The sequence below is a fragment of the Drosophila simulans genome, chromosome 2L, assembly GCF_016746395.2.
Source record: "Drosophila simulans strain w501 chromosome 2L, Prin_Dsim_3.1, whole genome shotgun sequence".
Classification (NCBI taxonomy): Eukaryota; Metazoa; Arthropoda; class Insecta; order Diptera; family Drosophilidae; genus Drosophila; species Drosophila simulans.
In genome coordinates, this window is record NC_052520.2 from 8,904,364 (window position 1) to 8,931,077 (window position 26,714).

The 26,714-nt window shown below is 40.0% G+C and overlaps 7 protein-coding genes and 1 pseudogene across 9 annotated transcripts; 3 read left to right on the forward strand and 5 right to left on the reverse strand.

Annotated features, from left to right (window-relative positions):
- Positions 1-122: 122 nt before the first annotated feature.
- On the reverse strand, positions 123-4,972 carry LOC6731588 (adenylate kinase isoenzyme 5). Of its 2 annotated transcripts, XM_016178598.3 has the most exons (9): positions 4,505-4,972; positions 2,807-3,118; positions 2,504-2,646; positions 1,954-2,136; positions 1,776-1,884; positions 1,385-1,685; positions 1,108-1,324; positions 872-1,036; positions 123-804 (listed from the first exon to the last, which is right to left on the reverse strand). In XM_016178598.3, exons 1-9 carry the CDS (start codon positions 4,524-4,526, stop codon positions 409-411), a joined length of 1,848 nt encoding a protein of 615 aa, XP_016024264.1. In that variant the 5' UTR covers positions 4,527-4,972; the 3' UTR covers positions 123-408. The 2 variants fall into 2 exon arrangements, with proteins under 2 accessions (XP_016024264.1, XP_016024265.1); XM_016178599.3 differs by having other exon boundaries at positions 1,385-1,884.
- Positions 4,973-7,480: 2,508 nt separating this feature from the next.
- Positions 7,481-14,220, reverse strand: LOC6731589 (protein rolling stone). Of its 2 annotated transcripts, none has more exons than XM_016178597.3 (7): positions 14,123-14,220; positions 13,244-13,388; positions 9,645-9,894; positions 8,457-8,682; positions 8,268-8,387; positions 8,025-8,208; positions 7,481-7,960 (listed from the first exon to the last, which is right to left on the reverse strand). In XM_016178597.3, exons 3-7 carry the CDS (start codon positions 9,744-9,746, stop codon positions 7,627-7,629), a joined length of 966 nt encoding a protein of 321 aa, XP_016024267.1. In that variant the 5' UTR covers positions 9,747-9,894; positions 13,244-13,388; positions 14,123-14,220; the 3' UTR covers positions 7,481-7,626. The 2 variants fall into 2 exon arrangements, with proteins under 2 accessions (XP_016024267.1, XP_016024266.1); XM_016178596.3 differs by having other exon boundaries at positions 14,059-14,204.
- Positions 10,058-10,822, forward strand: LOC6731590 (sex-regulated protein janus-B). Its single transcript, XM_002078695.4, has 3 exons — positions 10,058-10,214; positions 10,273-10,437; positions 10,495-10,822. Exons 1-3 carry the CDS (start codon positions 10,163-10,165, stop codon positions 10,716-10,718), a joined length of 441 nt encoding a protein of 146 aa, XP_002078731.1. The 5' UTR covers positions 10,058-10,162; the 3' UTR covers positions 10,719-10,822.
- A 1,213-nt stretch (positions 14,221-15,433) lies between the features above and the next one.
- Positions 15,434-18,786, reverse strand: LOC6731591 (protein rolling stone). Its single transcript, XM_002078696.4, has 4 exons — positions 18,384-18,786; positions 16,434-16,785; positions 16,096-16,279; positions 15,434-16,035 (listed from the first exon to the last, which is right to left on the reverse strand). The coding sequence occupies exons 1-4, from the start codon at positions 18,483-18,485 to the stop codon at positions 15,846-15,848; spliced, it is 828 nt and encodes a 275-aa protein (XP_002078732.1). The 5' UTR covers positions 18,486-18,786; the 3' UTR covers positions 15,434-15,845.
- Positions 18,485-19,571, reverse strand: LOC27206866 (annotated as a pseudogene).
- A 1,452-nt stretch (positions 19,572-21,023) lies between these two features.
- Positions 21,024-22,932, forward strand: LOC6731592 (protein rolling stone). Its single transcript, XM_002078697.4, has 4 exons — positions 21,024-21,677; positions 21,999-22,100; positions 22,158-22,344; positions 22,402-22,932. The coding sequence occupies exons 1-4, from the start codon at positions 21,356-21,358 to the stop codon at positions 22,616-22,618; spliced, it is 828 nt and encodes a 275-aa protein (XP_002078733.1). The 5' UTR covers positions 21,024-21,355; the 3' UTR covers positions 22,619-22,932.
- Positions 22,933-23,591: 659 nt separating this feature from the next.
- LOC6731593 (protein rolling stone) lies at positions 23,592-24,772 on the forward strand. The gene is made up of 4 exons (XM_016179832.3): positions 23,592-24,040; positions 24,152-24,253; positions 24,315-24,501; positions 24,556-24,772. Exons 1-4 carry the CDS (start codon positions 23,626-23,628, stop codon positions 24,770-24,772), a joined length of 921 nt encoding a protein of 306 aa, XP_016024268.1. The 5' UTR covers positions 23,592-23,625.
- LOC6731594 (COP9 signalosome complex subunit 2) lies at positions 24,768-26,636 on the reverse strand. The gene is made up of 6 exons (XM_002078699.4): positions 26,446-26,636; positions 26,167-26,361; positions 25,982-26,107; positions 25,421-25,902; positions 25,026-25,358; positions 24,768-24,968 (listed from the first exon to the last, which is right to left on the reverse strand). Exons 1-6 carry the CDS (start codon positions 26,497-26,499, stop codon positions 24,824-24,826), a joined length of 1,335 nt encoding a protein of 444 aa, XP_002078735.1. The 5' UTR covers positions 26,500-26,636; the 3' UTR covers positions 24,768-24,823.
- Between the last annotated feature and the right edge of the window lie 78 nt (positions 26,637-26,714).

The following is a 26,714-nucleotide window of genomic DNA, read 5'->3' on the forward strand; positions in this document are numbered from 1 at the left end:
ATTGTGATACTGCTCAGTCTGCGCCTTTCGACTTAGGAGGACCTGTAACGAACTCAATCAATTGTACTTGTTGGAAAAATTACTACCACATTAAAGCAAAGTTGGAAAAATATCAATCATAATTAATTTCTTGAGCAACTTTCAACTCTTGTGATTTTATTGAAATCGTACATTCTAACGGCTACCCCTAACGCACTCTTATTCTAAATCGGTACTCGTCTAGTGAAATAAAGTATTGAATTGAATTCTTCTAACTCTTAATCTAGCCGGACTAACTTACGCATTGGTCCCCCGAACTACATTCGATAATTCAACAAACCAGCATTAACAGTACGCTTAGTATAGGTTGATTAGAAAACTATAAAACTTGGATATCCGTCTGCACTACGGATTCCTTTAAGCCTACATCTACATATATGAGTCGACCGGATATCGCTCGGCCTCCTCCAGCATGTGCCGGAAATCGACGGGCACAGGTTGGCCCACGGGTCCGGTTCCGGGTCTGCCGGGAACATGTCCGTTCATCATCTGGCCGTGGGGCTTCCCACTCCCCAAGGCGCTTCCGCGATTTTTCAGATGGCCGTTCATCATGCTCACGTGGTGACTAATCGTGGGCACGGCACCTGGCACATTGGTCTCCAGATCGTGTAGAATGGCGTCCGTTTGCTCGTTCCGCATCATCTGATTACCCAAGTCGGCTGAGTCGTCGATATCATCGGTTTTGTTCAACAAACGCTGGATGTGATTCCGGATGAGACGCTCGAACTCGCGCTGCACAGATGGACTATCTGTGTCTCCATCGACCTGTCAATATATTTATATATTGTATAAAAGTTATTTTTTATTTTCGGAGTCTTCTTCGGTTACTTACAATCTGCAAACGATTACTGGTATCCAGAATCTTGAGCATGGGCAGAGTTTGCTCACGAAAGAGTTCCAGGCGACGGCGAAAGGAGGAAACCGTATCATCTATACGTCCTCTGCCCAACTGAAGTTTTGAGCAATCCAGCAGGATAATAGGCGGTCGTTGTTTGTACTAAGCAATGCAAAAGGGAGTAAATTAAATTAATTACTTTTAAATTGTGGTTTAGCCATCCTATAGATTACCTTGTTCTCAAAGTACTTGACTTGCTGCAGGTTTCTGGGATAACCATCTACGATAATTCCAGTTCTATCTCGTAACTGGCGCAGATTGGTTTCCAGGAGCTGATTCAGTGACTTTTCTGGGGCCATATCCCCAGCGGCCAAGGCTTCCTTGACGGCGAAGCTTTCCGTATTGGCACGTGGTGCAGAGTCCGTGATATTGCGCAAAAGACGACCGACACTTAAAAAATGATATCAGTTTAAGCAAAATGATTTGGTGAGCACATCCAATGCAACATACCTGATGTGAGCCCAGCCAGGATTAAGTCCCACAGCCTTGAGGCAGAGCGTGGCCTTGTTGCTGCCCGGACCACCGATCACCCATATAATAGGTGGCAGATCCGATCCCGATTCGTTTGGTCCAGCAACCTGGCGCAACTTTGGCTGCTGGGTGACCACAACACCGCTGTCATCGTCCGCACTGGTGGTGCCCGTTTTCAGGGCTGTCACGGCTCCATTTGGCCCACCATCCATCCGTTCGATCGCCAAATCTCTGGCCAAAACTGTTCCCGCAGTTTCAGAGGCATTGGTCACGTTGTCTTCTGCAATTTGAGTCCCTTGTTGGGCTTGACTTGGTGCGGTGTCTACGCTAACTATACTGCCGGGTATATCATGTATCCCTCTGCCCATACCTGTAACTCCATTCATCACGGCCTCTTGGTTCTCGAGGGTGCTCAGTATATCGAGGACGGCGGTGCGAAAGTCTTTGTATACCTCTGTGGGCGCACGTTCGCCATTCACCTGTAAAAAATGGAAGCAATTAAGATATATTATTGATATGATCATTATTGCAATGTACAATATACTTACGGCCAACAACATGTCGCTCTGATCAAAATAATCGGCGACTGGCATCACATTTTTAAAGAAATTTTCTAATTCCATTTTGGCTAAGGAGAGTACTACATGACCTAATTTGGCCCCATAATCGATTTGCTTCTGTAGAACCGATTGGCGCCAGGATATTAGAATCACGCCATTCACGACTTGAATCTGAAAGGAAGTAGAGAAAAAAATCAATCAAAGAAGATTAATTTTTATTTATGGCTTCAAATTGTTATGTCCTACTTATGCAATGATAGGTCTATATACCATAGTTAACGCCATGTGCTTGAAACTCCCCAAGTGCCGTTTGCACCCAGTCCGTCCAATTAGCACTTGCATATATAATCCGTAAATCCATGGGAATTATGGCCAAATAAACACACTGTCGCCGACCCATTTGCCAGTTAATTAGTTGAAATAGTTCAGCAGCAATTTACTGGGCAAATAAAGAGTGCGGCAACCAAAATGGCTTCACAATAATTGGGTGAGCTGGTGGGGAAGACAGCGAAAAATAGCCGGTTGCGTGGAAAATTACCTTTTCAGAATACTCGACTACGTCGCGCATGGAGCGTGGATATCCCGATATCAGGTATGCTTTGGCAGCTGGAGCCATTTTCATTTCCAACATCAGCACCTCAGTGACTGTTTTCGACGACAGTTGCGAAAAGTCTTGCATGTCTGTGGGGAAATAAATTAATAGACTACGAACTATGGTCGAAGTGTCTAAAAGTATGCAGCACTATATTATAAATTAGTTTTTATTGCAAAACAGACATATGTATCTCCTCAATAGCATACTTTTATATACCGTCTGGCTTCAATACCCCAAATATCTTACCATTGCCCATTGCATATTGCTGGAGGAGATCCATCATATTGATGTGCGTTACGCCGCGTCGCTCCTGCATGAAGGTATCGCAATGGGTGACCTTGCCACTACCGGGGCCGCCTAAAACAAATATCACTGGCACTTTGGGCGGATCGAATTTGATTTTTCCAGCATTTTGCATATCGATAGCGCCGACATTGGTAGAACCCAATCGTCCTGCCGCCGCAGCGGTCTCCAAATCGCCAGCATTTTGGCCATTTCGATTCCGTGTAAGATTCCAATCGTTGCCTGGTTCGCCGGTATCTTGTGCCGCGCTGGCATCTATCCAATTTAAATGAATTATTTTAAATTATCAATAAAATGTAATCGGTCCTAAATACGGAATTAAAATTAAATTTTCAATGAAAAGAAATAATATACCAATTCTCCAAATTTTACAAAGAATTTAATGGACTGCAACTCATTAGTTAAATGCTTTTAAAAACCCAAGTAGAAGCAACAGTTGACTTCGGCAAAAGCGCAGAAATTTTTCAAACCGGAAACCGGATGTGTTGGCAAGTTAGCGCAAGGAAACCGGGGACCGGAAAAAGGCAAGGGCAGACATAACGTGCCAAGTTGGCATTAGCCATTAGCCAGCCTTCACCGAGGCCGGAAGCAATTTGCCAGGAGTAGGAAATTAGTGACAGAAACCACACGCACTCGTTGGGTGGTGGGAAGGGAGCCAGGGATCGAAACAAATCGCAAAGCCCATCATTAAAACATGTTTAACAATTATTTAATTGTATGGCAACCGTGTTTAGTATAGAATGGCGTCACCGCTGAATTCATTCATGGAAAATCAGCTGCGGCATGGCGATTCCATAGCATTCAATACCGAGCACATACCCCTCTAAATTTCCCCATAGAAATTTCACGTTTTCCCACCCGCGGAACCAGTTCAGTCTTGTGACATTTTTATTGATTTTCCTGCAGTTTTATTTAATTGACATGTTTTGTTATTGTTGCTATCCCTTTTCGTCTCGGGGATTTCCCTTTTGTGTCGCTATTCTTTTTGTTTTTGTGAGTGACGCTAGTTTCAGGATTTATGTGTACTAGCTTCGGACTGGTCAACGAACATGTCCAAGGACCTGGCAGCCATGGAGGCCAAAAGAGTCCAAGTTCCGATACAAATTATACCGTTGGGCAAGGTCTCGATTTTGATATAACGCCATGTGTACACATATAAAAGCAACGTTTTGTCACAGATAATTGTTTTTTCTTTCAATAAATTTCAAGCAAAGTGATTGCAGTAATTTCAATTGAACCTGTCCTTTGAGTTGTGGTCAATTGAATATATCACCGAGACCAAAAAGGAAAAAAAGAGTTACGTTATGGTATGGGGATCGTTTTGTAGTCAATTTATATTTCTATTCTTATATTTCTTTTAAATATATTTACTTTATGTTATTGTTATGTTATAACAATGGAATCCCGAAAGTATGCTGCAAAATAGTTAATATTTTTCAGTGATCAGCTAGTAGCTATTCTATACCTTTAAGCCCATTGCCATTGAAAATTCGTGGTCACAAAAACCCATGAAGTTTCTATACCGTGTTTCACCTGTCGTGTTCGCCTGCGCGACTCATTAGGGTTCTTTTTGTTATCTTTGGCCGTGGAGAGGCAATGCTAATCTTTGATTACAAATCTGCTGCATGTGGCATTACTCACCTGTGTCTAAACAAATACCCATTATCCATTCGGTGGCCAGTATAGCTGAATTTTCGCAATAGTGTTTTCCCTACCGCACACCACACACACACTCGAGTCCACTCACTTGCAACTTTAAAATGATTATCTCGTTGAAAATAAAAAGAAGAATCAGTAGCAGTTCTCAATGGAAATTGTTAGAATTGCACAAATGTTTTGCATTCTATAACTTCGACTGTCCATGACTACCGCGAGTGGAATTCGCTCGATGTATATTATAAATATGTGTACATTTATTATTGGTATCTCTGGGATACTTGTTCTCGCACTTTATCGTCGGCAACACGCACCACAACGAACTACATGACGTTGCCGGTTTTGGTGTTTTGATTCCTGCATTAGCCGCGAACTCGCCCGATTTGGGTACCGATTTTCGATTTCCGAGTGCTAGCTACACGGTGCCACAGTTCAGCAGTTCAACGGTTCAGCAGTTCAACAAACCGAGCACGTACACCTCGACGAACGTCCGAAACGAAACTGAGTTTCTGAATTGACAACTGACTCGGTTTTTAGCTCTACGAGCCCGGTTCCCCTGGTCACTATTCCAATTAATGAATACTTTATGAGCAGCGGTTCCAGCAGTTTCGTACCCCCAATGCAGTTCCAGTTCGGCGTGGGTGGTCGGGATTTCCTTGTCCTGCCCCATTGGAAGTCTCACGCACGACCTTAGGATACCTCTGTGCCCCCATCAGAAATCCACCTCACATGTCCGTGTCATTCATGGGCCGCCATTTGTTTATGCGCTCCAAACAAAGTGTCCTGTGTCCTGTGTCCTGGAGCCAGCGGTGCGTTTCTCATACATCCTGCACACACATGTGCGGGCTCTCGCGTATGTGGGGCATGGTTTTTAAAACATTTTCCCGGTTTTTGTTTTGTTTTCCGTGCTGGCGTGCTGGTGTCCTGTCGTCTATGCCGTTTTTTGTTGGCGGTAAGAGTTCCGTTTTCATAGGTGTAAATAAATCCTCTGACTTGCAGCTGTTCAAGTCAAGAGCCAATATACCCACGTTATGTGGTTCAAAAAAATAGTTACAGTTAATATTAAAGATTTCAAATTTTAACTTATTAATTTCTGCATTTAAGCAAAGACTGCTGAATGATCAAAATTATATACAACATAAGTTTGGAAATAAGATATTTTTTAGCTTTGAAAGCTTTCCTTGTAAGTTATACCAAAATTCATTCTGTTATTTTTTTGAATTTTCAAAATTCAAATAAATAAATAATTTATAATGGCATTTTTATAATTTGCAGTTATGATAGAACTAGCCATATACAAATGTCCTTTGGTTCGTTTCGAAAGTGTGTTCACCCATCATGAGTCTGCCATAAGGTATGTGTTCATTGTGAATCACTTTCATGACTTCGATGGCGGAGAAATTGCGCAGTCATGGCGACCCACAGTGACAAGAGCCCCAAATTGATAAATCCCGTGGGGCGGGGAGTGGTGACATAGGGTTGGATTCTTTATACAGTAGTTGGGAATTGGAACACTGGGCTATGTGATGTGCAGTGGGCGGGCTTTCAATTAATATTTCACACTATTAATTGACGTTAATTATTTAGTTTACTTCTGGTTGCAGTTCAATGATACCTCTTTTTTTGGGGGGGAGGACTAGACGCGATGTGTGGACAGCTGTCAAAGTTTCCAAAATGTGTTCAATTAAAATTCTATTGAATTCGCTGAGGGTTCGTTTTTGAAGTTGACACTGGACGAGGGAACAGGTGTAATAGGCCCGTCAAGGACACTCGAAGAAGTTCAAAGCTCAAGGAAACTTCATATCGATCAAATTGGTCTCATATCGATCCATGGACAACCACAGATGCGACGCCTAATTTGTTGGAATTTGTGACATGTCATGTGCCGTCGACACAAGGACAAGGCAACAACAACGATAACAACAGCCGAATTGACCAAAACGAACCAACCAGCCAACGAACCAATTGACATTGAACCCACACCTGACCAGCAGTCCTGGGTTTGCTTTTCCAGCTTATGCGTAAGGCAAATCCTTGCAATGACCAGCAGTGAGCACAGCTCGTGTCCCGTGCTCGTCCTTGGGCCCTCTGGGCGGGTCCTTTGGCTATTAAATCCCCTTTTCAAGCTTAATTAAGGCTACGCGTTTTGGCCAACGTGTGTACACAATGGCAGACGGGGGCGGCCAACTTAGGGTTAAGCAACTCGAACCGAACATCTGTGATTAAGGACACTGGCTAAGGAGCCCCTCTGTTTGGCGTAAAGTGCGTTGAAAGGATGAGAAATTATGAAAATACCTACAATCGAATTATATGTGCAATACAATAAATTATTTGAGCACATTGTGTTCGAGGATGGTCCAAAGAAAAGTGGTGAGGTACATAAGACTATTGATGGTATGCCAGTACTTCATGTAAAATAATAAATTTGTCACTTATTTTGTTTAAAAAATAAGTGTTCCTTTAAGTTGAATTACAATCAATTGATATATTTATATAATTAGATGAAACTAACAATGAAAATCTCTTGGCACCTGCGAGCATTTATAAATAGATGCCCCACAATCAGAATTACTTCAGTCCTTGCCGGTTTATTAACTCCAACTCAATGTCCTTCAAGGCCTATTTGGGCTAATGCGGCCATTCAAAGGTGATTAGGGGCTTGAGTAAAATATTTACACATCTCGTACACCCAGCCACACTGGCTACTAATTGGCTTAGAATTTTTCTTGGTGCACCTGCACCTCGAGCCATCCTGATATGGTCAGATATAAATTCTTAATTATCAACTGTGAAGTTCCCAAAGGCGGGCGTGTCAAACGAATTGAAAAACCCCGAAGGCTATTGGCTACATTCATGCTTTCCTTTTCGAACTTTTAACTATTTGAATTTTTGATCAGAATTCTTAAGCATGTTTTTTTGTTTAAGTATAAATATTGATTCTCCCGAAGGACGTAGACCGGGTTTTACCTTCAAATGCCGTTAAGCAACAATACTCCGCAGAACGAATTTATTTACTTAACACAAAACAATATAATATAATATCACTGGTCATAAATTCTACAAGTTGATTTGACTAAATACTACCGACTAAATTGTGCACTCAACTATTAGCCTTTATTCGACAATTCGCCAGTGGGCAAATAAGCCTGATTCTCATAGCCAGCGAAATTGCCCAATACCATTGATATGCGAGATGGTGAGTGCTGAATTCCATTTCCGGATTTATCGTCCAGTCCATTAGTTTGCCCATTTGATTTCGCACTGGTGGGCAGTACGAAATTTGCATTTCGACAGCGTCGATGGAGGAATAATCTCAGCTTGAAGAAGGCAAAAAGCAGCACGTAAATGCAACAGGACAACAAAAGTACGCCAACGACCGTGATGAAGGCGTTCTGAGGTTTGCTCCAGTCAATCACATAGTAGATATAAGGCTTGCCTTTCCTATAGGGTATGACATATCTTTAAATCAGAGCTCATTTTATGTGGTTAGAAATTTAAAACTCACTTATTAATGCCACCACACAAATGATAGATATAGGAAAAGATGGCAAACACAACTCCGAATAGCACTGGCAGAAATATATGCAGCAACCGCAGGGGATGAGCTACAATCCACAGATCGATGAACATGCAAATCGAGTTGAATGCATGAGTGAGTACATTCGTGGCGTCCAAGGCGCTTTCATTAGCTAAAGGAAACGCAAACCAGTCAATGATATATGGCAACCTGAGTGCAAGAATAACTTACCATCATATAGAATACTCCAGTAGATGATGGTGATGACGATGGACAAGACCAGAGATATGATGTGCATACCCCAATACAAACGGAAATAGCTAAAGTAGCTCTTCATATTCAACAGCTTATCTGGAGTATATAGAACCATATATATTAGCACACTGTTTTCTTCTTTCAAAATGGCCATATCGTACTCACCCGCATATTCTGGATGATAATGCCATATAGTGACTAGAATAGCACCCAAGACGTTGGTCAACATACACATCCATATGCCCCAGTTGGTCATGTAGATAAAGTATAGCCAATAACTGCTTTCATCATCCGCTTCTGGCCACATTGAGATTATTACCACAACCACAAAGAACAGGGCCATGAACCAGCGATAAAACAAATAGGCCATACTCTTGGTACATGATTGCCACTGTAATGGATACAAAATTGTTAAAACTAACATAAAATATAAGAATTGTATACAAGCTTTTATTGAAAACTGCATTGTAGATATTTCTAATAAATCGTTATATATTATAATTCATTTCCAAAGCTATCGATGTGAATTTTTAATCATGCACCGTACTGCACCTAGCCCTTCCAAATTTGTGTATTAGAAAGGTTAAAGGTCGCCATTAGTGAGAAGCGCAATTTGTTGTACCTGTCGCATGTTTAAAGTATTGCTTTTACTTGACTTGCCACACAATTTGTAACGGCTTACTGCTTATGAATATTTCAATCCAGTAATTTACAATGCAAGAGCAATCGGTGTACACAAGTCAAAGTGTACTGTCATATATATCAGTTTGTGCATATATATTCGTATCCAGAGACCCCTCATTCTATTGATACTCTGAATAAAAGAAGTCATTAAAAATGCTCAAGGTGAGCCCCATACAAAATGGTAAAACGTCCAATGTCTTTCACGAATGGTAAAGGAGATTCGATTCGGTCAAGTAATATAAAACAAATTGGCATTTTTTGGTTGAGGTATAAAAATAGCAAAATTTTGTAATACATCAAAGTGTGATCGACAGAAAAGTCGGTATTGCATGCACTAAAATACTTTAGTTATGGATTTTATATTAAAGTAAGCTTTTACTTTTAATCGGAGACACTAATACAGCGATTTAAGCCAAGACCTTTGACAAGTGTAACCAGATTGATCTCTAGAGCTATCTTATAGTATCGTAGCTTACGACAACCTGCACTTTTATATGCCCACCGTGTACATTGACCTGAGTGCAAAGCAAATAGAAGCACACCTGCTCAGGTGCGTGACGAGTGGAGGCGTTTTTCTCGTAGGCCCAAGGACGCGATTATTTGTACTGTCGTCAACGTTTCATTGAACTATTTAAATTGACCCATCCCCCGCCTTAATTTAATTCTTACCTGAGACTTGACAAAATCATCGGGCGTATCATGGTCGAAACCGCAGCTTTTGCGCTGGAATTCTTTCTTCACCGGGTGCACGATCACCTGTAGTTTGCTCATCTCGCTAGCTTCTGAGCCCTTAAGAACCTGACTATATATTTGGTTTGGAGCTTTTGCGAAAGCAGTGATTCCCAGCACGATTATGTAATAAGAATCGTACTCAGCGATTCCATTCTCCGCGCAGCTGTATATTGCTTATCACGATTCACTATAATTAATGGGAAAATACAGTTTTAATAAACAGAAAAATAAACTTTAATTATTATATTTGGGGCCATAAAATTATTATAGATATAGAAATTATAGATATCTATGTCGTAGTAATATTTTTAAGCACACAATTTTCCGAACCTTAGTAAACATTTATAAAACACTCATCGAGCTTGTCCGGGACCTTAGGCTATTCACTTTTCATTCTCAGTATAGTCGACAGCTAGTACACAAGTAAAAAGCAAAAATATTTTTTTTTTTTCGAGATGGAGTTTGCTGGAAAATTTCTTAAGCCCGTTTGGCGGCCAATGATGCAAGGTAAGTAGCCATTCGCTAGTGGGTTATCCTTATTACCATGGAACATCTGTAAATGTAGTGGCTCGACTTTATTGTGAGAAGCCGATGCGAAGTCTAGTCGCATTTCCTGTTGCCAAAGTGGAAAGTGGAAAATCGAAGTACATGATGGCCCACGTTTACATCCATGGGGAAATGGGCAGCGCCAAGCAGGTGATTCGTAGCCTTTCCAAGGCCAAGTACCATCGTGAGTTGAGATAGTTCTCATGACCTTAAGGTTACAAACATTCTTCAATTTTCCCAGTTGACGTATACGATGAGTTGAAAAAGGAGGCTGAGTCGATGGGCTTGTGCACCCAGGGTCTTGGAGGTGGCTACTTGGTTCACGACAAGGAAAAGAAGTACATCAAGCTCTATGGAAGATCCCAGGCCCTGGGAAAGGCCGATCACGAAGCTGCCCGTGAGCTGCTGCAACCCATCTATAACGATCACAAGATCGATGCTGAATCTGGTGGAATGGAACCCTAGAAAAATGTGTACTCACTATTGGCTCGACTTATTTTTTACAAATTTTGGTCTTACGACTGTGTGCATAGCTTACAGAAATTTGAATTAAATTTGACTATACGTAATACGGTTTTCCATTTAACATTTATCCCTGAACTTTTGACCAATGTTTGGTAGTGTAGTGTTTATCTACTAAGCCATAACCATAATGGGTAGTTAAATCTTCGCTGTTTTTAAGATTAGGCTGACCCAAAAAGGTTACAGGCTAGTGTGCAAAATGCGAAACCCAAGTTGCGAAGGTTCAAGAGCTGGAGCTAAGTAGACTGCTTAATCGCGCTAATAATGCTACTATTGTCTGGCCGACTATTCATATAATTATATAAATTGGCACGGTGGGGGTAGCATCATTTATGGATCAATTTACCACACAGTTCATTCGCATCGTTGAGCGCACTATTATTATGTATTCAGTGAATAATTATTCGCTTCATCGAGGGTAACAAAAAGAGACCCTCGGCAGTTTATTGCCCGTCATCGGTTGATTGTTAATTGCAAAAATTGAATATAAGGTTACCCAATAAAATAATTTAGTAGCCCACTAAGGCACAGAAATGAGGATATACTAAAAAAAAAAACGTACCTTGAGGTAGGACGTCAATAAAAGAGCTGAGTAATTAACAAAGTACTTAAGCTGTAAAGAATATTTACAGCAATCTGCATAATGGCCTATGACTAGATAAAACATCTTTGTTTTTCTTCTCATTACCTGAGCAACCTCAGCGTTCCCGATAAGATAGTGCTCAAAAAGCCAGTTTGTCTTTAACCTTGGTCTCAAAATCATTTAATGATGCAATAATACAGTAATTAGCTTGTTGTGCTTAAATAAAAGGCTAAGTATCAATAGACGGACTAAGTGTTCATTAAGACGGCATATGCTTTCGTCTAGACCAGAATCGCAAACAGCTTTTCTGTCCGCAACACTAGACCCTAAAATCGTATTCAGTCATAATTTTCACGGCAATCGCGTTGGCTTTACACAAACGTGGCGCCATACCCGTCTAAATTATAATTACTTCTCTAGAGTATAACTCTGATATAAACATTTTTCGAGTGCGCGATGTTCATTGTCCCTGAACTTGCTCGCATGGCACGCTAATGAATCTTTTTAACGAGCTAAAAAGTGAGGGAAGGAGGCCGGCTAATTCAGTTAACAAACTCTGAGCCATCCACTTTGGTGGCCAAGACATTTTGGTGTCTTGTTTAGTCTGCATTTTATTTACACGATTTTTCGACTGTCGCTTCAGGCTTCATTTTCGTCAACAAAATATGCCAAAAAACTACCTTCAGCCCACAAATGTGTGACTTGCGTGACGAAACGGTAAGGCTAAAACGTAGTTTGATTCATAAATGTGTGTAATTTTTTACTGTTTTTATTCTGAGTATTCCTTATGACTTCCACACTTGATTATAATTGTCAATTTCGTCGTAATTTTTTTGCACGATAAAACTTTGAAGCATAATTAAGTCACTTTGTTGAAATGCCCTTTATCAATGAAACGCACTGTAGCCAAATGATATATAGGTTTATGGCTCTTGAAGTTGTACCACATTGAACCTTAAAAAATAAAACTTGTTGACCTTTACAAGCTGTGTAAATAAATATTCGTCTTGAATGCCGTCAAACCACTCGAGTGAATGGAATGGCAAGCCGAAGACTTTAGATTCCCATGATATCTACTCCCTCATCAAGATCGACTCGATTAGATAAGACACGTCATCTATTCAGCAGTCACAATCGCTTCAATCACTCCAATAGAAAGTGAAATCAAAAGAGTTCAACGCCATTGAAAGCATTTCTTATGTTAATGTTAATCATAGCCAATCGAAACTTTCATATGGGCTTGAAGTGGATGTCCAAAAGTTTCGTCCAAAAGGCCAATCGAAAATGATCATAAAAATTCTTAAGTTTTTAATCAACCACTTTTAGACGTTAATTAGCCAATTGATAAATCCTGATTGATGATTGGAGCCCTCAATATAATTGGTCTGCGGATTGTTGATTAAACGCAGAGTGCCAATTATGATTATTTTGCCAATTTTGTTTATTTGGCTAAAATATCTTATAAATGCAGCTATACAGATAAGAGTGCTTGCTATATTTAATTCTTACTTAAAAAAGCTGTAATTTTGCCTTATAATTTTCTATATAGCTCATGATCAACTTATGCACCATATTCTCAATGATCAATTTCTGTTACGAAACAAAGCCGGTTTTCAACTAGGTGTCATTATCGAATTGAACGAGGTCAGTGTACAATAACTGAAAGTGTAAAAAAATAATTATCTCACTCGATAATCAAGAGGAAGCGAAATAGTGAAGTGCTAATAAAATTATAATATTTGTGAGAATATAAATATAAACAAATCTGGAATGCCCTGTATTTACTGTTAATTTAAACCGCAGAAAAATGCCGGTTAATTAGATAACACTAAAGATTGAATGTGTATTTAGACCGTATTTGCAGATTTTACACGGCTTAACTCACCTTCAAATTACCACTTTGTACACTATGATTATTTTTGTTGTCCAAATTGGTTTGCCGCTCCTTGAATTTGTTGCTATTTGGTGAACAGGAAACTTTTAATCGCTCACTTGGCTCGTTTTTTCATTAACGTTTTTTGGGAACGTGCCTAAAATTTCAAGCATATCGTAAATTCAATGAGCCAATATGTATGCAAAACTAATGCCACAAAAGTAGAAACTCTATTCTGATATATGTACATCTAAGAACGCAAAATTTACAAGAAATCCGAATAAAAAATAGGACTTGAACTTAAAGAAACCAAGTAAATAATTTAGATGAGTACATATTTCCAACTCTAATAACTAATTTGATTAACAAATCTGGCAAGCAATGGCATAGAATACATCTATCTTCTTGTTTAGAATAACTTATTTCAGGTGTGTATTTAGTTTCTTAATGTGTGTTTTTGAATTATTTGCCTTTTAAATTAACCGAGCGCACATACAGCACACTAACAAGAATTCTTTAAATAAATCTTAGCTATTTTTCCATCTTTGTTAGTTTGCTTTTACTTTGCCAATTTGTCAAGTAGCACACATTTTGCATCGTTTTTTTTTTCGCCATGTACTTTGTCGATTATAAACGCGGTCTGTTGGCTTGAACTGTCTTTTATTTTTTGGCCCGGTTGGTAATTTCTATTTGGGTCACCACAGCAACAGCAACAACAACTTTGCATAACGGTATCCAGCCATTTCGAGCTTGTTTGTTTGTTTGCTGTGAGCGGATTTGTAGTCTGTTTGAGTATTACACCCTCCGATCACTTCACATTCACGCACCGATGCACCAGAACAGCCATAGAAACAACAGCAAAAACCATGTTAATACTACTAAGTAACGCACCAAAAGCTTAAAATGCGGCGATCGGATCGAGAAATCACAACTTCTCGCTGCGAAGCAAGAATCGAAACTGATCGCGGCTTGCCGTTTTTTTTTGCTGCTTAGCTGGAGTCACCGTATTACGATATAATATCGTAAGCGCAGACGCGGCGCCGACTGCGCAGCCGACGGCGACGTCGACGCAGGCAGGTGTGCTTGCACATGTATTTTACGGCAGAGCCAAAAGAGAGAGAAAGAGAGAAGCTGTACAGAGAAAACAATTCTGGGATTTTATAACTCAAATTTTTACTTGTGAATTTTAAGACCCTTCAAGGTTTTGTTTTATGCCTTTCATTTTAAATTAATACAAATTCCCTTTAATTTTATAATTCGGCATCTTATTTCGGAATTCCACAGAGGATTATCAGCAATATATTTCTGAAAATTCTTATCAGTTTTAAAGAATTATTTTGAATACAGAGTTGACCATTGTCGCATGAAATTTCTTAAATGATCTTAAATCTATTGATATTAATGTTTTTAATAAAAATGTTCAAATTGATATGCCTTCATTTTTTACAGTGTTTGGGTATTGTATTGACAGAACGACCAAGTAGCCATAAAAAACGATGGATGCTTTTTGGCTCTGTTTTTGCCCTCCTCTTTTGTCCACTTTGGGCTTAATTACTCGCTCACCTAAATATGTGCATTTGTGCGTGCTTTTATTTGGCAAATGTTTGCAGCCACATAAAAGTAGATTTTACCTGCGTGTACAGCTTGGTATAAAAGAGAAGAAAAGAGCTCGATCTTGATAATGTCTTAATTGTTCTATTTCGTAATATTTAGAAGGAACTCAACACATTTTTCTCAAAAACTGAATTTGTAGTTTAATTGCAACATTACAATGAAAAAGCTAACCATTTCATTGAAGAATAACAAAAGGCTTGAAATTTGGGTTAGAAAAGTAAGCGAAAAAGTAAGTATTCCGGTTACCGAAATCTTTAGTGTCATTCAACCTGTTCCACTTCACAGTCAATGTTTTAATGACCTCTACGGTGCTGATAAAAGATGACAGGGTATTAAAAAACATTTTGAAAAATTATTTACAGATTGCTTCCAAAGACTAGAGATAAACTTGCTCACAATGCAGAACAATTAAAATGATATCTCTTGCTACAATTGTTTAAATTTTGAATGAATTCGTTTAAATTACTGATAAAATTGTCAAAAAAAAACAGCAAAAATAAACATAAATACAACCTTTTTAAAAATTATTTTGCTTGCCCTTCAAAATATTGTTCATGGCTATTATAATAATATATTCGATTCCCACAATTAAATTAAATAACGCCACATTTTCTTTATTCACTTTCGTTTCTTTCGACTTTTGATATTCGTTATATATTTTTATACAATTCCATTATTCTTTTGATCTATCCCTTGGGTAGAGTATTTTCAACAAATTTCATATTTATACTATATAATACAAATATGTAATAACAACATAATGTATAAGAATTAACCTAACTAAACCAATTCAATGTTAAGGAACCAGATGATTAAAACTTACAATATGAAATACTAGATATAAATAAATGCATGCAAGTGTGCGACTCCCTTTTCAGTGTCGTTTTTGGATGGATTTGTTAATGGGAGTTACATAATGCTGGCGATGCATATAGAACTTGGTATACGTGCGGGTGCGCCAATGAGGTGATATTGAATGACTTTGTGTGTATTAAATCCCTCATATCAGGCCCACAGCGTGAGGAGACCAAACCACACTGAATGCCCTATTGAACATTCTCTTCAACTTGTAGAGTCCAAAGAGCAGCACCCAGTAGCACATAATGAGCACGAAGATGCCCACAAAGGTCACCATACAGCGGTTGGGATTGTTCCAATCCAGAATGGGATACACGTAGTGATTGCCAAATCTGCAGGAGAATTGTGATAAATTGCAAGGTATACGGGTAAGATTCCAAGATTCTACTCACTCATCTGTTCCCCCGCATAAATGGTAAATCAGCGTGAAAACAAAGAAGAATATCGCCAGACTCATCCCGTACACCATGTGCAGTATCCGAAGCGGAAATGCAATGACCAGGAAATCGATTAGCATCATCACAGAATTCATGCCGTGGGTGATGATGCTGATGGCAGGGAATCGCATGGGTTTGTCTGTAACGAAGGGAAATATACATTAAATTTGAAATAAAATATGCCCTCTGTCTATTGTACATAGATATCGTAAGGTATGTAATAGCTTACACACCCAACCACCACTGCCATTTAAAGCAAAGTAAATAACGAACGCAGATACGGCAATACTCACTCATTTTTCCATGGAGGAACACCCAGTATACTGTTGATATGATCAGAGCCAGCGACAGTGTCATATTGTAGAGCCACCAGTAGATTTTCAGGCCCCTCGACGTCTCCGCCTTGTGACCGGACTCCTGTACCAGGCTCCGGGTGCTCCTCACATCGAAGTGCCAGCAGGTGACTTGTACGGCCGAGATCAGCATGGTGATCGTGCAGAGCCCGAATCCCCAGTTGGTCATGTAGATGAAGAACTTTCCATCGCAAAACTGAACGATAACGCACATGATGTACACGCCCAGGAAGAACAGCGCCCAAATCCAACGGTAGAGCAAGTATATGGTGTTGATCTCATCTTTTTGCCACTGCAACACGAGAATAAAATAGTTTTAGCTATTTAATAAAAAATAATAATAATTCAATTGATTAAATAAAATATATTATATATGTGCAATAATTCATTGTTACATTGTTGCTGTGATTGATAGCGAATTCCTTATCGCGTGCCCCAGCCTGACCCTTACACGATCATCGATTAATAATCATGTAATATTTTAATTAAAATATTCCACACCTTTGCCCGCGTTAACAAACATGCTAAGCGCTTATCACTAGCAATGACGTAGTCAGAATTAGGGCCTGTCTAACTGATATCACCTTCGCATCACAGTTTTTAGCGTTGCGTGCGTAGAGTATTATTCAAATTGATTTGTTTAGAACTTAAATATTGCGGAAATAAAAACATTGATTCGTTAGATTACGCGATCCTTCATGGATGTTTATGGACTTGTTGGGGCTGTCTGATAAGGTCTACCAAGAATGTTTATGGCGAGCGCCAAAACTATTGTCTGGTTCCTGTTTTGATTCGATTAGTATTTCATTCGTGAGAAATGTGTAATCAGTTTTATTCGAGGAGCTCCAATAACTATCAGTGGTTTTCAGTACTTGGCTTGTTCGAGGGAATTTATTTAGGTGATTCGAAAATGACTCATAATGTTGGCACACATACATTAATGTAGCGCAGATTGGTATTTTCTCAGTATGAATCGTCGAAAAAGGGGGCTGCAAACTTCATAATTCTTATCTAACGTGGTATCATCATATGGTCTTATAGATATCTTTGTCCATATAACTCTCGTATTTGCTCGTAAGTGTACAAATATCTAGCGTTAAAAGATTCTTTTACTCTAAATAGATGTTTTTTGGTGCCTTGCTTTCATTCATAAACATTTGGTTAAAAATATAATTCCATCTCCATCTGGGTTACACATTAGTTTGTTCTATGTGTGATATTTGTTTAGAGCAATACAACAGCTTTTAGTTTAGCTGTGCTAATTAAATACGAATTAATTAACAATGCCTGCGTGTACAGTGTGTTCTCACCATAACATTTTATGTTCTCTGTGAACTTCGCTTTTTTTTGTTGAACACACTCTAATGAACTTTTGGTATATAAGCCACTTTTACCTTTTAAGTGTATTTCTAATGGCTGGCAGACAAACGATGCCCTGGGGAACTCAGTTTATATTTTAGCTTAAAGCGCGGAGCTTCGTTAACTTGTTATTATAGGAATTTTAATGGTTTACTTTAAATTTAAAATAAAACCCTTTTTCGGGTGTTTCGCTTATCATGTTTATATCATGTTTTTTATTGCACTTATCTAGTTAATTTGCTGATAGCCGGGGTCGTAGTGCGAAGTCGTCTGGGAACAGCATTTCAAATGCATTACGACCCAGCTACTAGCACCTTGGCCTTTCATATTTAAGAAACACGTGCCTCTGTGATCTCACACGAAGTTTTTTTGCACGGTACACTAATGACAGTGACTACTTACTATGTATATACTTATTTTCGCTACTGCTATTTGCATTGCACGTATGATACCACACCACCACCTGAGTTGTAACAGCGCCGATAAAGACGGCTGTGTTTGGACGACTATTACGTGGAAAACTGTCCTCACCTGAGATCTGTAGAATAAATGAACTCGATTGTACGCAAAGCCGAAATTCGCCCTTTGCAATTCCTTGTTGAAGCTTTTGCAAAAGTCGTCGAAAAGTTGCATTTCATATGATTTTCTTATATATTTATTTAACTTGTTTTATTTATTTTTTCCCGTTTTTTTTTTTTTTATGTACACCCTTATCGCGTGGTGGGGATTTTCTGATTGCCAGGAGCGGAGACTTCCGACCCGAGTCGCGTTTAGCCGGCTACTGACTTCACCAGCGCTTTTTGAGTTATGTTTACGACCGACACGAGCACCGAACTGGAGAGATAGAGAGAGTTAAAGGCGCGTAGAGGTGTAGGTGTGAGCAAGGAGCGATGCCCTGCTCTCTGCCGTGATCTTGAAAAACTAAAGTTATATATATGTATATATATGCTTTTTAAGGTACAGAGGGATGGGATTGTGGGGAGCTGATCCAGTTGGCACGCGCACTCGAGCTCTTCAAACGGCGGACTGAATGCCGGAATCGGTTCGGTTTGGATCGTATCCGATCGAGAATTGGTGAATCGCTCGATTCCAGTCGGTTGGTTGCCTAACGGGAATTGCACACATCGACTACGGGCGTATCATGCTTTATAGCGAGACATCGCCACCAAATTCAATTTAATATAATGTGGAGCACTCGCCAGCCGAAAGAGTGTCAAATAGCAAGTACCGCCCTCTGGGTCGGTGGGAACCGTTTAACGAGCGGCATTAAGAGTATCAGTGGTATTATTGACAGCACTCACATATGTCACGATTGACCAGCACTGAACTTGAAGCCATGGAGGTCGGCCAATTAAGATCCCTCCATTAGCGGCGAGTAACACCCGAAAGCTCCAAACCCCCAAATTGGCGTGCAGCACTGGATGCTCGAAATTCCAGCTGACCTATATTTGTTGGCTTTTTGCAGAGCGATAAGCAAAGTGGGCTAGGTCTTATCTAATCCATCGGGAGAGTCGCCTTCCATGCACTTCAAATTAGCTAATTAGTAGTAAATTAAGCTCTGTTTATTAGATAAGCAAAAAATTCATTTTTGATTGCAGCTTGTATGCTATATTTATCTATATTAGTAGATATCATTAGCCGGATTCAAGTGCAGTCACTGAAAATACTTGAAATTTTAATGGGAATTTGTGATGTATTTGCTGATTACCGTGTAATCATTATCAATTTCTGATTTTATGGAATTTTCAACAGTGAATAAATAATGTCCATACGATTCTAGTTTATTTACTATTATTGATACCCTGCTCTTGGTTGGGCTAGCCAACAAGCTCCACTGCAGTTTGAGTATCAATTTCTGGCTGAACTTGAAGCAATTCGAGCGTCTAACAAATGGGCTGCGTCGATTACATTGGACATTCCATGATCAATTACTCTGCATACCCATTTCATCAAATTCGCAAGTAATCAAAAGGGCAACTAGATCGATACCCTGTATTTGTTGACCGTGCCATTGGTCGGTAACAAGAAATCGAAAGTGTCGTTGACATTTGTTGTAAATAAAGAAACTTCCTCGTTCTTGAATAAATTTCATTTGGCTCTGTAATTGAAAGACAATTTCAACGGAGATGTTGATTCATTTAACCTTTGGCTTGATTTTGTGGGAATAACCTGACAACTGAATGATTTTCGTGCAAAATTTCCTATCAACAATAGTTTGCGTGCTATGAAATCAGAGATCGGTTGTTTACAAATAATTTATCAATTGAATGTGTTTGGCTTTGAAAATCTAAGAATTCCCCTGGAAGTATTACTATTAATGGAATTGGATAGGATTTTATACATATAGCTTACATTATTTCAAACAAAACAAATAAAGAACTTTTTCTTACGTTCCACATAATTTTTAATTCGATAAACAGATCGACTATTATTACTCTATCTCTTATGAACATAAAAAACACCCTGTTTTGCCAAAAAGCTCTATTTACGTCGCTTTTCTGTCTTACTATTTCCCTTATCATAGAACCCATGATTCATTCAATGAAGTACAAGTAAAATAGTATTTTAATGTGTTTTTTTTTTTTTTTTGTAATCTTTTGGACATTCCCAAAAGCTTTTGCAAAATATTTGCTTTGAGTCCACTGATTTCAGGTTGAACACTTCCTATCAGCAAAGGAAACAACGTCAATCAAATTGGCTCCACTTTGAACATACTCGTATAATGATAGTCGCACCAATAAATGAGTGTGAAAAACTCCCCAATTTTAGGAAATAAAAGAGCAAATACATCAAAGATACTTTTAATTCTTTGAAATCACACAAAAAGATTGTTTGTGTGCATTCTTAGGAAAAGTCATAGTTTCTACGATCTTCAATTAGAAGGGCTTTCAATCAAATATGATTTTGAATTGATTATTTTTCGGCGTACTCTTATCGCGTCTGAGTCTGAGGGCTATACGACTTTTGGCTTGTCAAGGAGGAAAAACCGCCAGCACTTGAGGAACACGTTTGTTTATCAATATGTTTATTGCCTTGCTGCATATGCGAAAATTCCCAAAAATGTTTAAAAATTCAGGGCCATCGATTGCTGTGGGTCTGGGCCCAATCGCGGGATATTAATGGCAATGGTGCGGGAAGAGTACCCATTCACGGACCACCCGTCTGGGCTCAATTCAGTCTATGACTATGACCGCACTCGTACACAACGAGGACCAGGTTTTTTCGGGCTTATCAAAGGCGTGCGCTGCCGACGAATTTGACATAAACGGTACTTGTCCAGGTGATAAGGATCCAGATAACTGAAGCGTTGCCTATCACAGCCGATTACCCCGATTCAAGCCGAAACGATTTGCGGTAAAAATGGCCATCCATTCAGCGTACTTGACACCTGTGCCGCTTGGCTTCGTCAGTCTGCGATCTACCGGCAAGGAAGCCACCTGCTCTGGACTCTGTTGGCCCTCCTAGTCCAGCGAAACCGACGACGAGTTCATCCAGCCAACGACATGCGTGACAAGAGCCAGGAGCCATGTTGCCTGCCCCTGAAGGAGGAGTTCCAACGCTCCAAGTTCTCGCTGCATCACGATGATCCTGGCGTCTTTTGTCGTTCGCAATGGCAGAAGGGCGATCGGAATATCATCTGGCTGCTATACAGATGGATCCTGGCTGCTTTCTTCGCAGCCGGTGTGATCGGCAGCATGGTTCAGACCTTCAACGGTGGTCGCTGGTTCATTTATCTCACGGATTGGGGTTTTTCCCTGTGCTTTTATTGCTGCACCTATGGCGCCATAATCGCCACCATCTACTTCATAAAGCCCTCTTATTTCGGTGAGTATTGTTAGATACAGGTAGAAATTATTATTAAAAAAAATAAAATCATATTATTATTGAAAAATCCCTTTTATAATTGCATTAGCTATTGCTCGTAGCTGTACAATAACTATTAATAGGTGAATGATCAAGATAAGACCTAATTACCAAATTAAAATTCGAACTTTGGGAATATTCTGCCGGTTCGTAGTACCGAGGGGCTTAACAATACTTGTCTGGAAATACCCCAAATTATATAGTTATGAGTTGTCGCGACACGAGTTGTTTGACATTATCAATCAATTGTGAATTTTAACTATTATCAATTACAACTTTTAGCTCCTGGCAGTTGGGCCCTGAAGATCTACTGGATATCCCACTACACAACTGTAGTCCTAGCCATGCTGATCACCCTGGTCTTCTGGGCTGCCCTTTATCCTTGTAAGTTCTGATATTAATTAATTATAAAATATATGTACTTATGTTACTTTCTTATAGCCATGCCAGGAATGGGTGCTGAGCTGTACAACTTGTGGGCCCATGCGTTTAACTCCATTTGCCTGGTGTTCGATTGCTTTATGGTGGCCTTCCCCACCAGAATTATGCACTTCGTGTATCCCTTCACCGCTGGCATTACCTATGGAGTATTCTCCTTGATCTACTTTTGGGCAGGCGGCATAGATCCGTAAGTACTGAGTTGCTAAATGTAAAACAAATTAACATTTTCCAATAATATTTACAGAATGGGAAATCGCTTCATCTACTTCATCTTGGACTGGGAGCGACCAGGTCTGGCCATTGGCACTGTATGTGGATGTGTGGTTCTGGTCAGCTGCTTTTGTGTGTTGGTCTTTGGTTTCTACAGATTACGTATCTCTATTTACGAATCGTGCAGTAAGAAACCTGATGAAATTCCAGCCACTACTGCTCCACCCAAAGAACCAGCACAAACTGTTTGAGTCTAGTTATAATGTTTTTAGTTGGTTTCCAAAGAGGAAGGCTGTGTACTTATAAAAGGCGATTACATTTTTTAAATAACTTCTAGAGGCTCTGATGTACATATGTGTATTTTCTATTAATCTACCTCCATGAATCCAAAATCGGAGGACTCTTTTTAATTTTGAGCAGGAAGTCCTGTTGAGAAGGGTGTATTCATAGAATGCTCTTCGCCACGATTTTGTTGTTGAATGAATTAATGTTTAAAGCTTCAAATTAAAGATGTGTTAATCTTACAAATAGATAGAGAATAAACAAAATCTAAATATTATTTAAAGCCCACTGTTTTTCCAATTCACTTGGAAAAATATTGTACTACTCTTTAAATGAACAGTCAAGTTGCTTGTAAGACAATCATATGTTTGAATTTATATACGATTATTTCAGTCTATAATGTTGTTTGATTTGGCAATATCAATGGCCACTATAAAACTCGATTTTCATATCGGAAAACGATTTGGCAGACAGGTCGATAGTGGCTGTTCAAGTGTTAGAATCGAGCTTTTATTCTCTATCTTAACAACAACTACTGATAGGGTTTCCGTGATTCGACGCTGCTGGGGAATATGGTATGAACCGATCGGGTTTATCATGGACTCTGATCAAGAATTCCCAATGATATCTGCTATTAGCAAAGAGTTGTACTACGAAGCCAAAATCATACGACACTTGGAGTCCAATAGAGAGCAACTGTTTTATGCGCCAGCAGAAAACCAGGAAATTCCGAATATGACTTTTCAAATACCAATAGCTCTTACCGCGACTGCGCTAGATGGAAGATTAATGGTATGTATGGTATGTTGCTCGAATCAAAGTTCGATTCAGTCGACCGCTCTGACCGACCTTGTCCACGCTGGGGGTCTTATCGGGAGCTGCCGAAGCAGACATAAAAGGTTCTTAACAGGATGATAAGGATCGTGATAATTCTATACGGCTAGTACCACACGATTACCTCTATTCAGAGCGGTAAATGTGGCTATTAAGCCAATGGAACACCTGTTCCTTCATCAGTCTGCATTTTACCACCAACGTAATAACAAGCTCCAGTCGAGTCCATCGAATAATGGTTGATGCGAACACAGAGTCCTGTTGCCAGCCCCTAAAGGAGGAGTTTCAGCGCTCAAAGTTCTCGCTCCATCATGAAGATCCTGGAGTCTTTTGTCGATCGCAATGGCAGAATGGAGAGCGGAATTTAATCTGGGTTCTATATAGATGGGCTCTGGCTGCTTTCTTTGCCGCTGGAGTCATTGGCAGCATGATGCAGGATTTCAATGGCGGTCGATGGTTTATTTTTCTCACGGATTGGGGATTTACGCTGTGTCTATTTACCTGCACATACGGGGCTGTAATCGCTACTATTTACTACTTCAATCAGTCTTATTTTGGTGAGTATTAGTCGTTGTAAAGGGAATGAATAAACTTTTACTTTCGCCAAGTATTAGTTGTAAAAGGGCAATAACAGTATTAACTCAGCCAGTCTATAATAAAACTTTCAGCTTCTGGACATTGTGCTCTAAAAATTTACTGGATCTCACACTACACCACTTCGGTACTATCCATGTTGATTACCACCGTCTTCTGGGCAGCTCTATCATCAAGTAAGCATAGGTCTTAAAATCCATATTACCCCATTTTAAAGACCGTTTTAATCTATCTTAGCCATGCCAGAAGTGGCAGGTGAGCTTTACAACTTGTGGTGTCATGCATTCAACTCGATCTGCATGGTCTTCGATTGCTTTATGGTGGCTTATCCTAACCGTCTTATGCACTTTGTGTATCCCTTTTCGGTGGTGCTTATATTCTTGGTGCATTCCCTTATTTACTATTGGGCCGGCGGAACCGACATGTAAGTAAAGCTATGCAATCTTATCCAACTTTCAGCTTAATATTACTTTTGCAGCGACGGAAATCGCTTCATCTACTTCGCCCTGGATTGGGCTCGACCTGGTCTGGCGATTGGATTCGTTTGCGCGAGTTTGGCATTGATCTGTTGCTTTTCCCTCGTGGCCTTTGGAATTTACAGGCTGCGGATGTCAATGTACAACTGTTGTGGCAAAAGGAAGGAGGAAGCACCAGCCTTAAAAGCTACGCCCAATGAATCATCTCCAACTGTTTAGGATAAATTCTAGCAAATTTAATAATCTTTATCGAATTGGAAATAGCAGTACTTAGGCCATTTTCTGGACCACAGCGAACTGCAGCGATTGGATTTGGTTGGACCATTTTTCCAGGGCATTGTACCGAGAGGCACTGCTGTTGATCTTGTCCAGCTGCAGCACCTGATTCACCTGGTCGATGCGCCCCTTGATTGTGCTGGTTATGAAATAAACGTTAGTAAAGTTCACATCATCTTAAATATGTATATCTTACTCATCCAGAATGCAGGAAACCAACAGGCTTTCCACCTCAGCTGGCTCTATGTTCAGTGCATTGGCTATGAAGGGTATAGCGATGTTCTTATAGGGCCGAATAAGTTTTATAAGCACCTGGGTGCGAATGTTACGCAGCAAGTCCTCGATGTGTTCACGTATAAACTGATCGGCCATGATATTGCTGCGATGTTGCCTCAAGATGGTTTCAAACTCATTGATGTCGTTGTTTTGATAGGAATTTACCAGGTTTGTCATGGCAAGGATTTCTGGATCATTCTTATACGGTTTGGCTTCCTGTGAGTCAAAGGGATTTATGCCTGATTTCATCAGCCTGAAAATGAGTGGAACAATTAATAAGGCAAAAGTGCTTCCCCTGTTTTCTGTTTGACATACATATTGGCCAAAACCAAGTACTTTAGGCAAGTGGTTCTGCGCGGCGAACCGCTCTCATCGTAGTTCTTGAAAGCCTCAAAGAAATCAGTGTGCGCCTTTTCGAACTCGCCTTCTCGTAGATGCATTTTACCGCCGCACTCACGGATCACACCCATGATAAGGGGATGCGGAATGGCCGATTTGATGTGGAGTGACTGTTCATAGAGGGCCTTAAGTTTCTTGTTGTTCTTTTGCACCGTATACATCTGAATCTCCAGAGCATAGATTTCCAGGAGCTGGGTGCCCTTCTTCAGGTCATCCTCGCCATCGTCCGTCTGACAGCTTTGATGCAATTGCTTTAGTATCTTCTGCAGCTTGGTGAAGTCACTGCGGTCGAAGTAGAGTTTGCCCAGCTTGGTGTTGGTCTTAAACCACAGACGATCGTTTTTGGCATCCCGCAAAGCATCCAGAGTGGTCTCGTAAAAGTTTTGGAGCAGTGCCATCTGAAGTCAGGCATAAGTATTTGTTAAGTCATCTTATCTTAAATGGAAAAACACAAAGGAAAGGAAAGGAAGTACTCACATTCTTCGATGTGGATATGTAGTCCAGGATCGAATTGATGCTCTTTTCCGAATGGTTCCTGGTGACGGCACTCTTGATGTAGGTGAGTAGCTGCTTATAGCGCACCATCATTTCATCGTAGTTGCACTGGAGGGATTAGCCATTAGCTAGGCATATATATATCAACCGGCTGCACACTTCCTTACCAGCCTAAAGTTGATCTTGATCATCTGCTTCAGCGCCTTGAAACCCCACTCTCCTTTTTCGCCATTTTCCAGGTCGAGCACCTTCTGGAAACTGGCCAACGCCGCCTTGGGCTCCTCCTCCTTCAGAGCCTTGCTGTTGTAGTACTGATTCTCCAGATCCACATCCGGTTCCGAGTTGCTATCCTCGGAATATTCCTAAAAGATTTTCAAAGTGGGGAGTCAACAGAAGCCGGCTTAATTTAAATTCGCCTAAAACAGCCAAATTGCTGTCGTAGTTACCAATCCATAGTCCTCATCATCGTCGCACATGAAATCATCATCGTTGTCGGACATTTTACGTTTTTGGATTTGTAAATTACGCTTTATGAGCAAATTTTTGCCAATCTAGAATATCTTTACTTGAAAAAAACACAAAGCGCAAAAACTGTGTGACCGTTTGGTGACTAGCAAAATATTGCCGCCAAGTGTGGCTATCAGCTGTTGAAATCGATAACTGTGGCTTATAGAGATGCGCAACCTAAATAGCGACTGATACCTAAATTGCAATT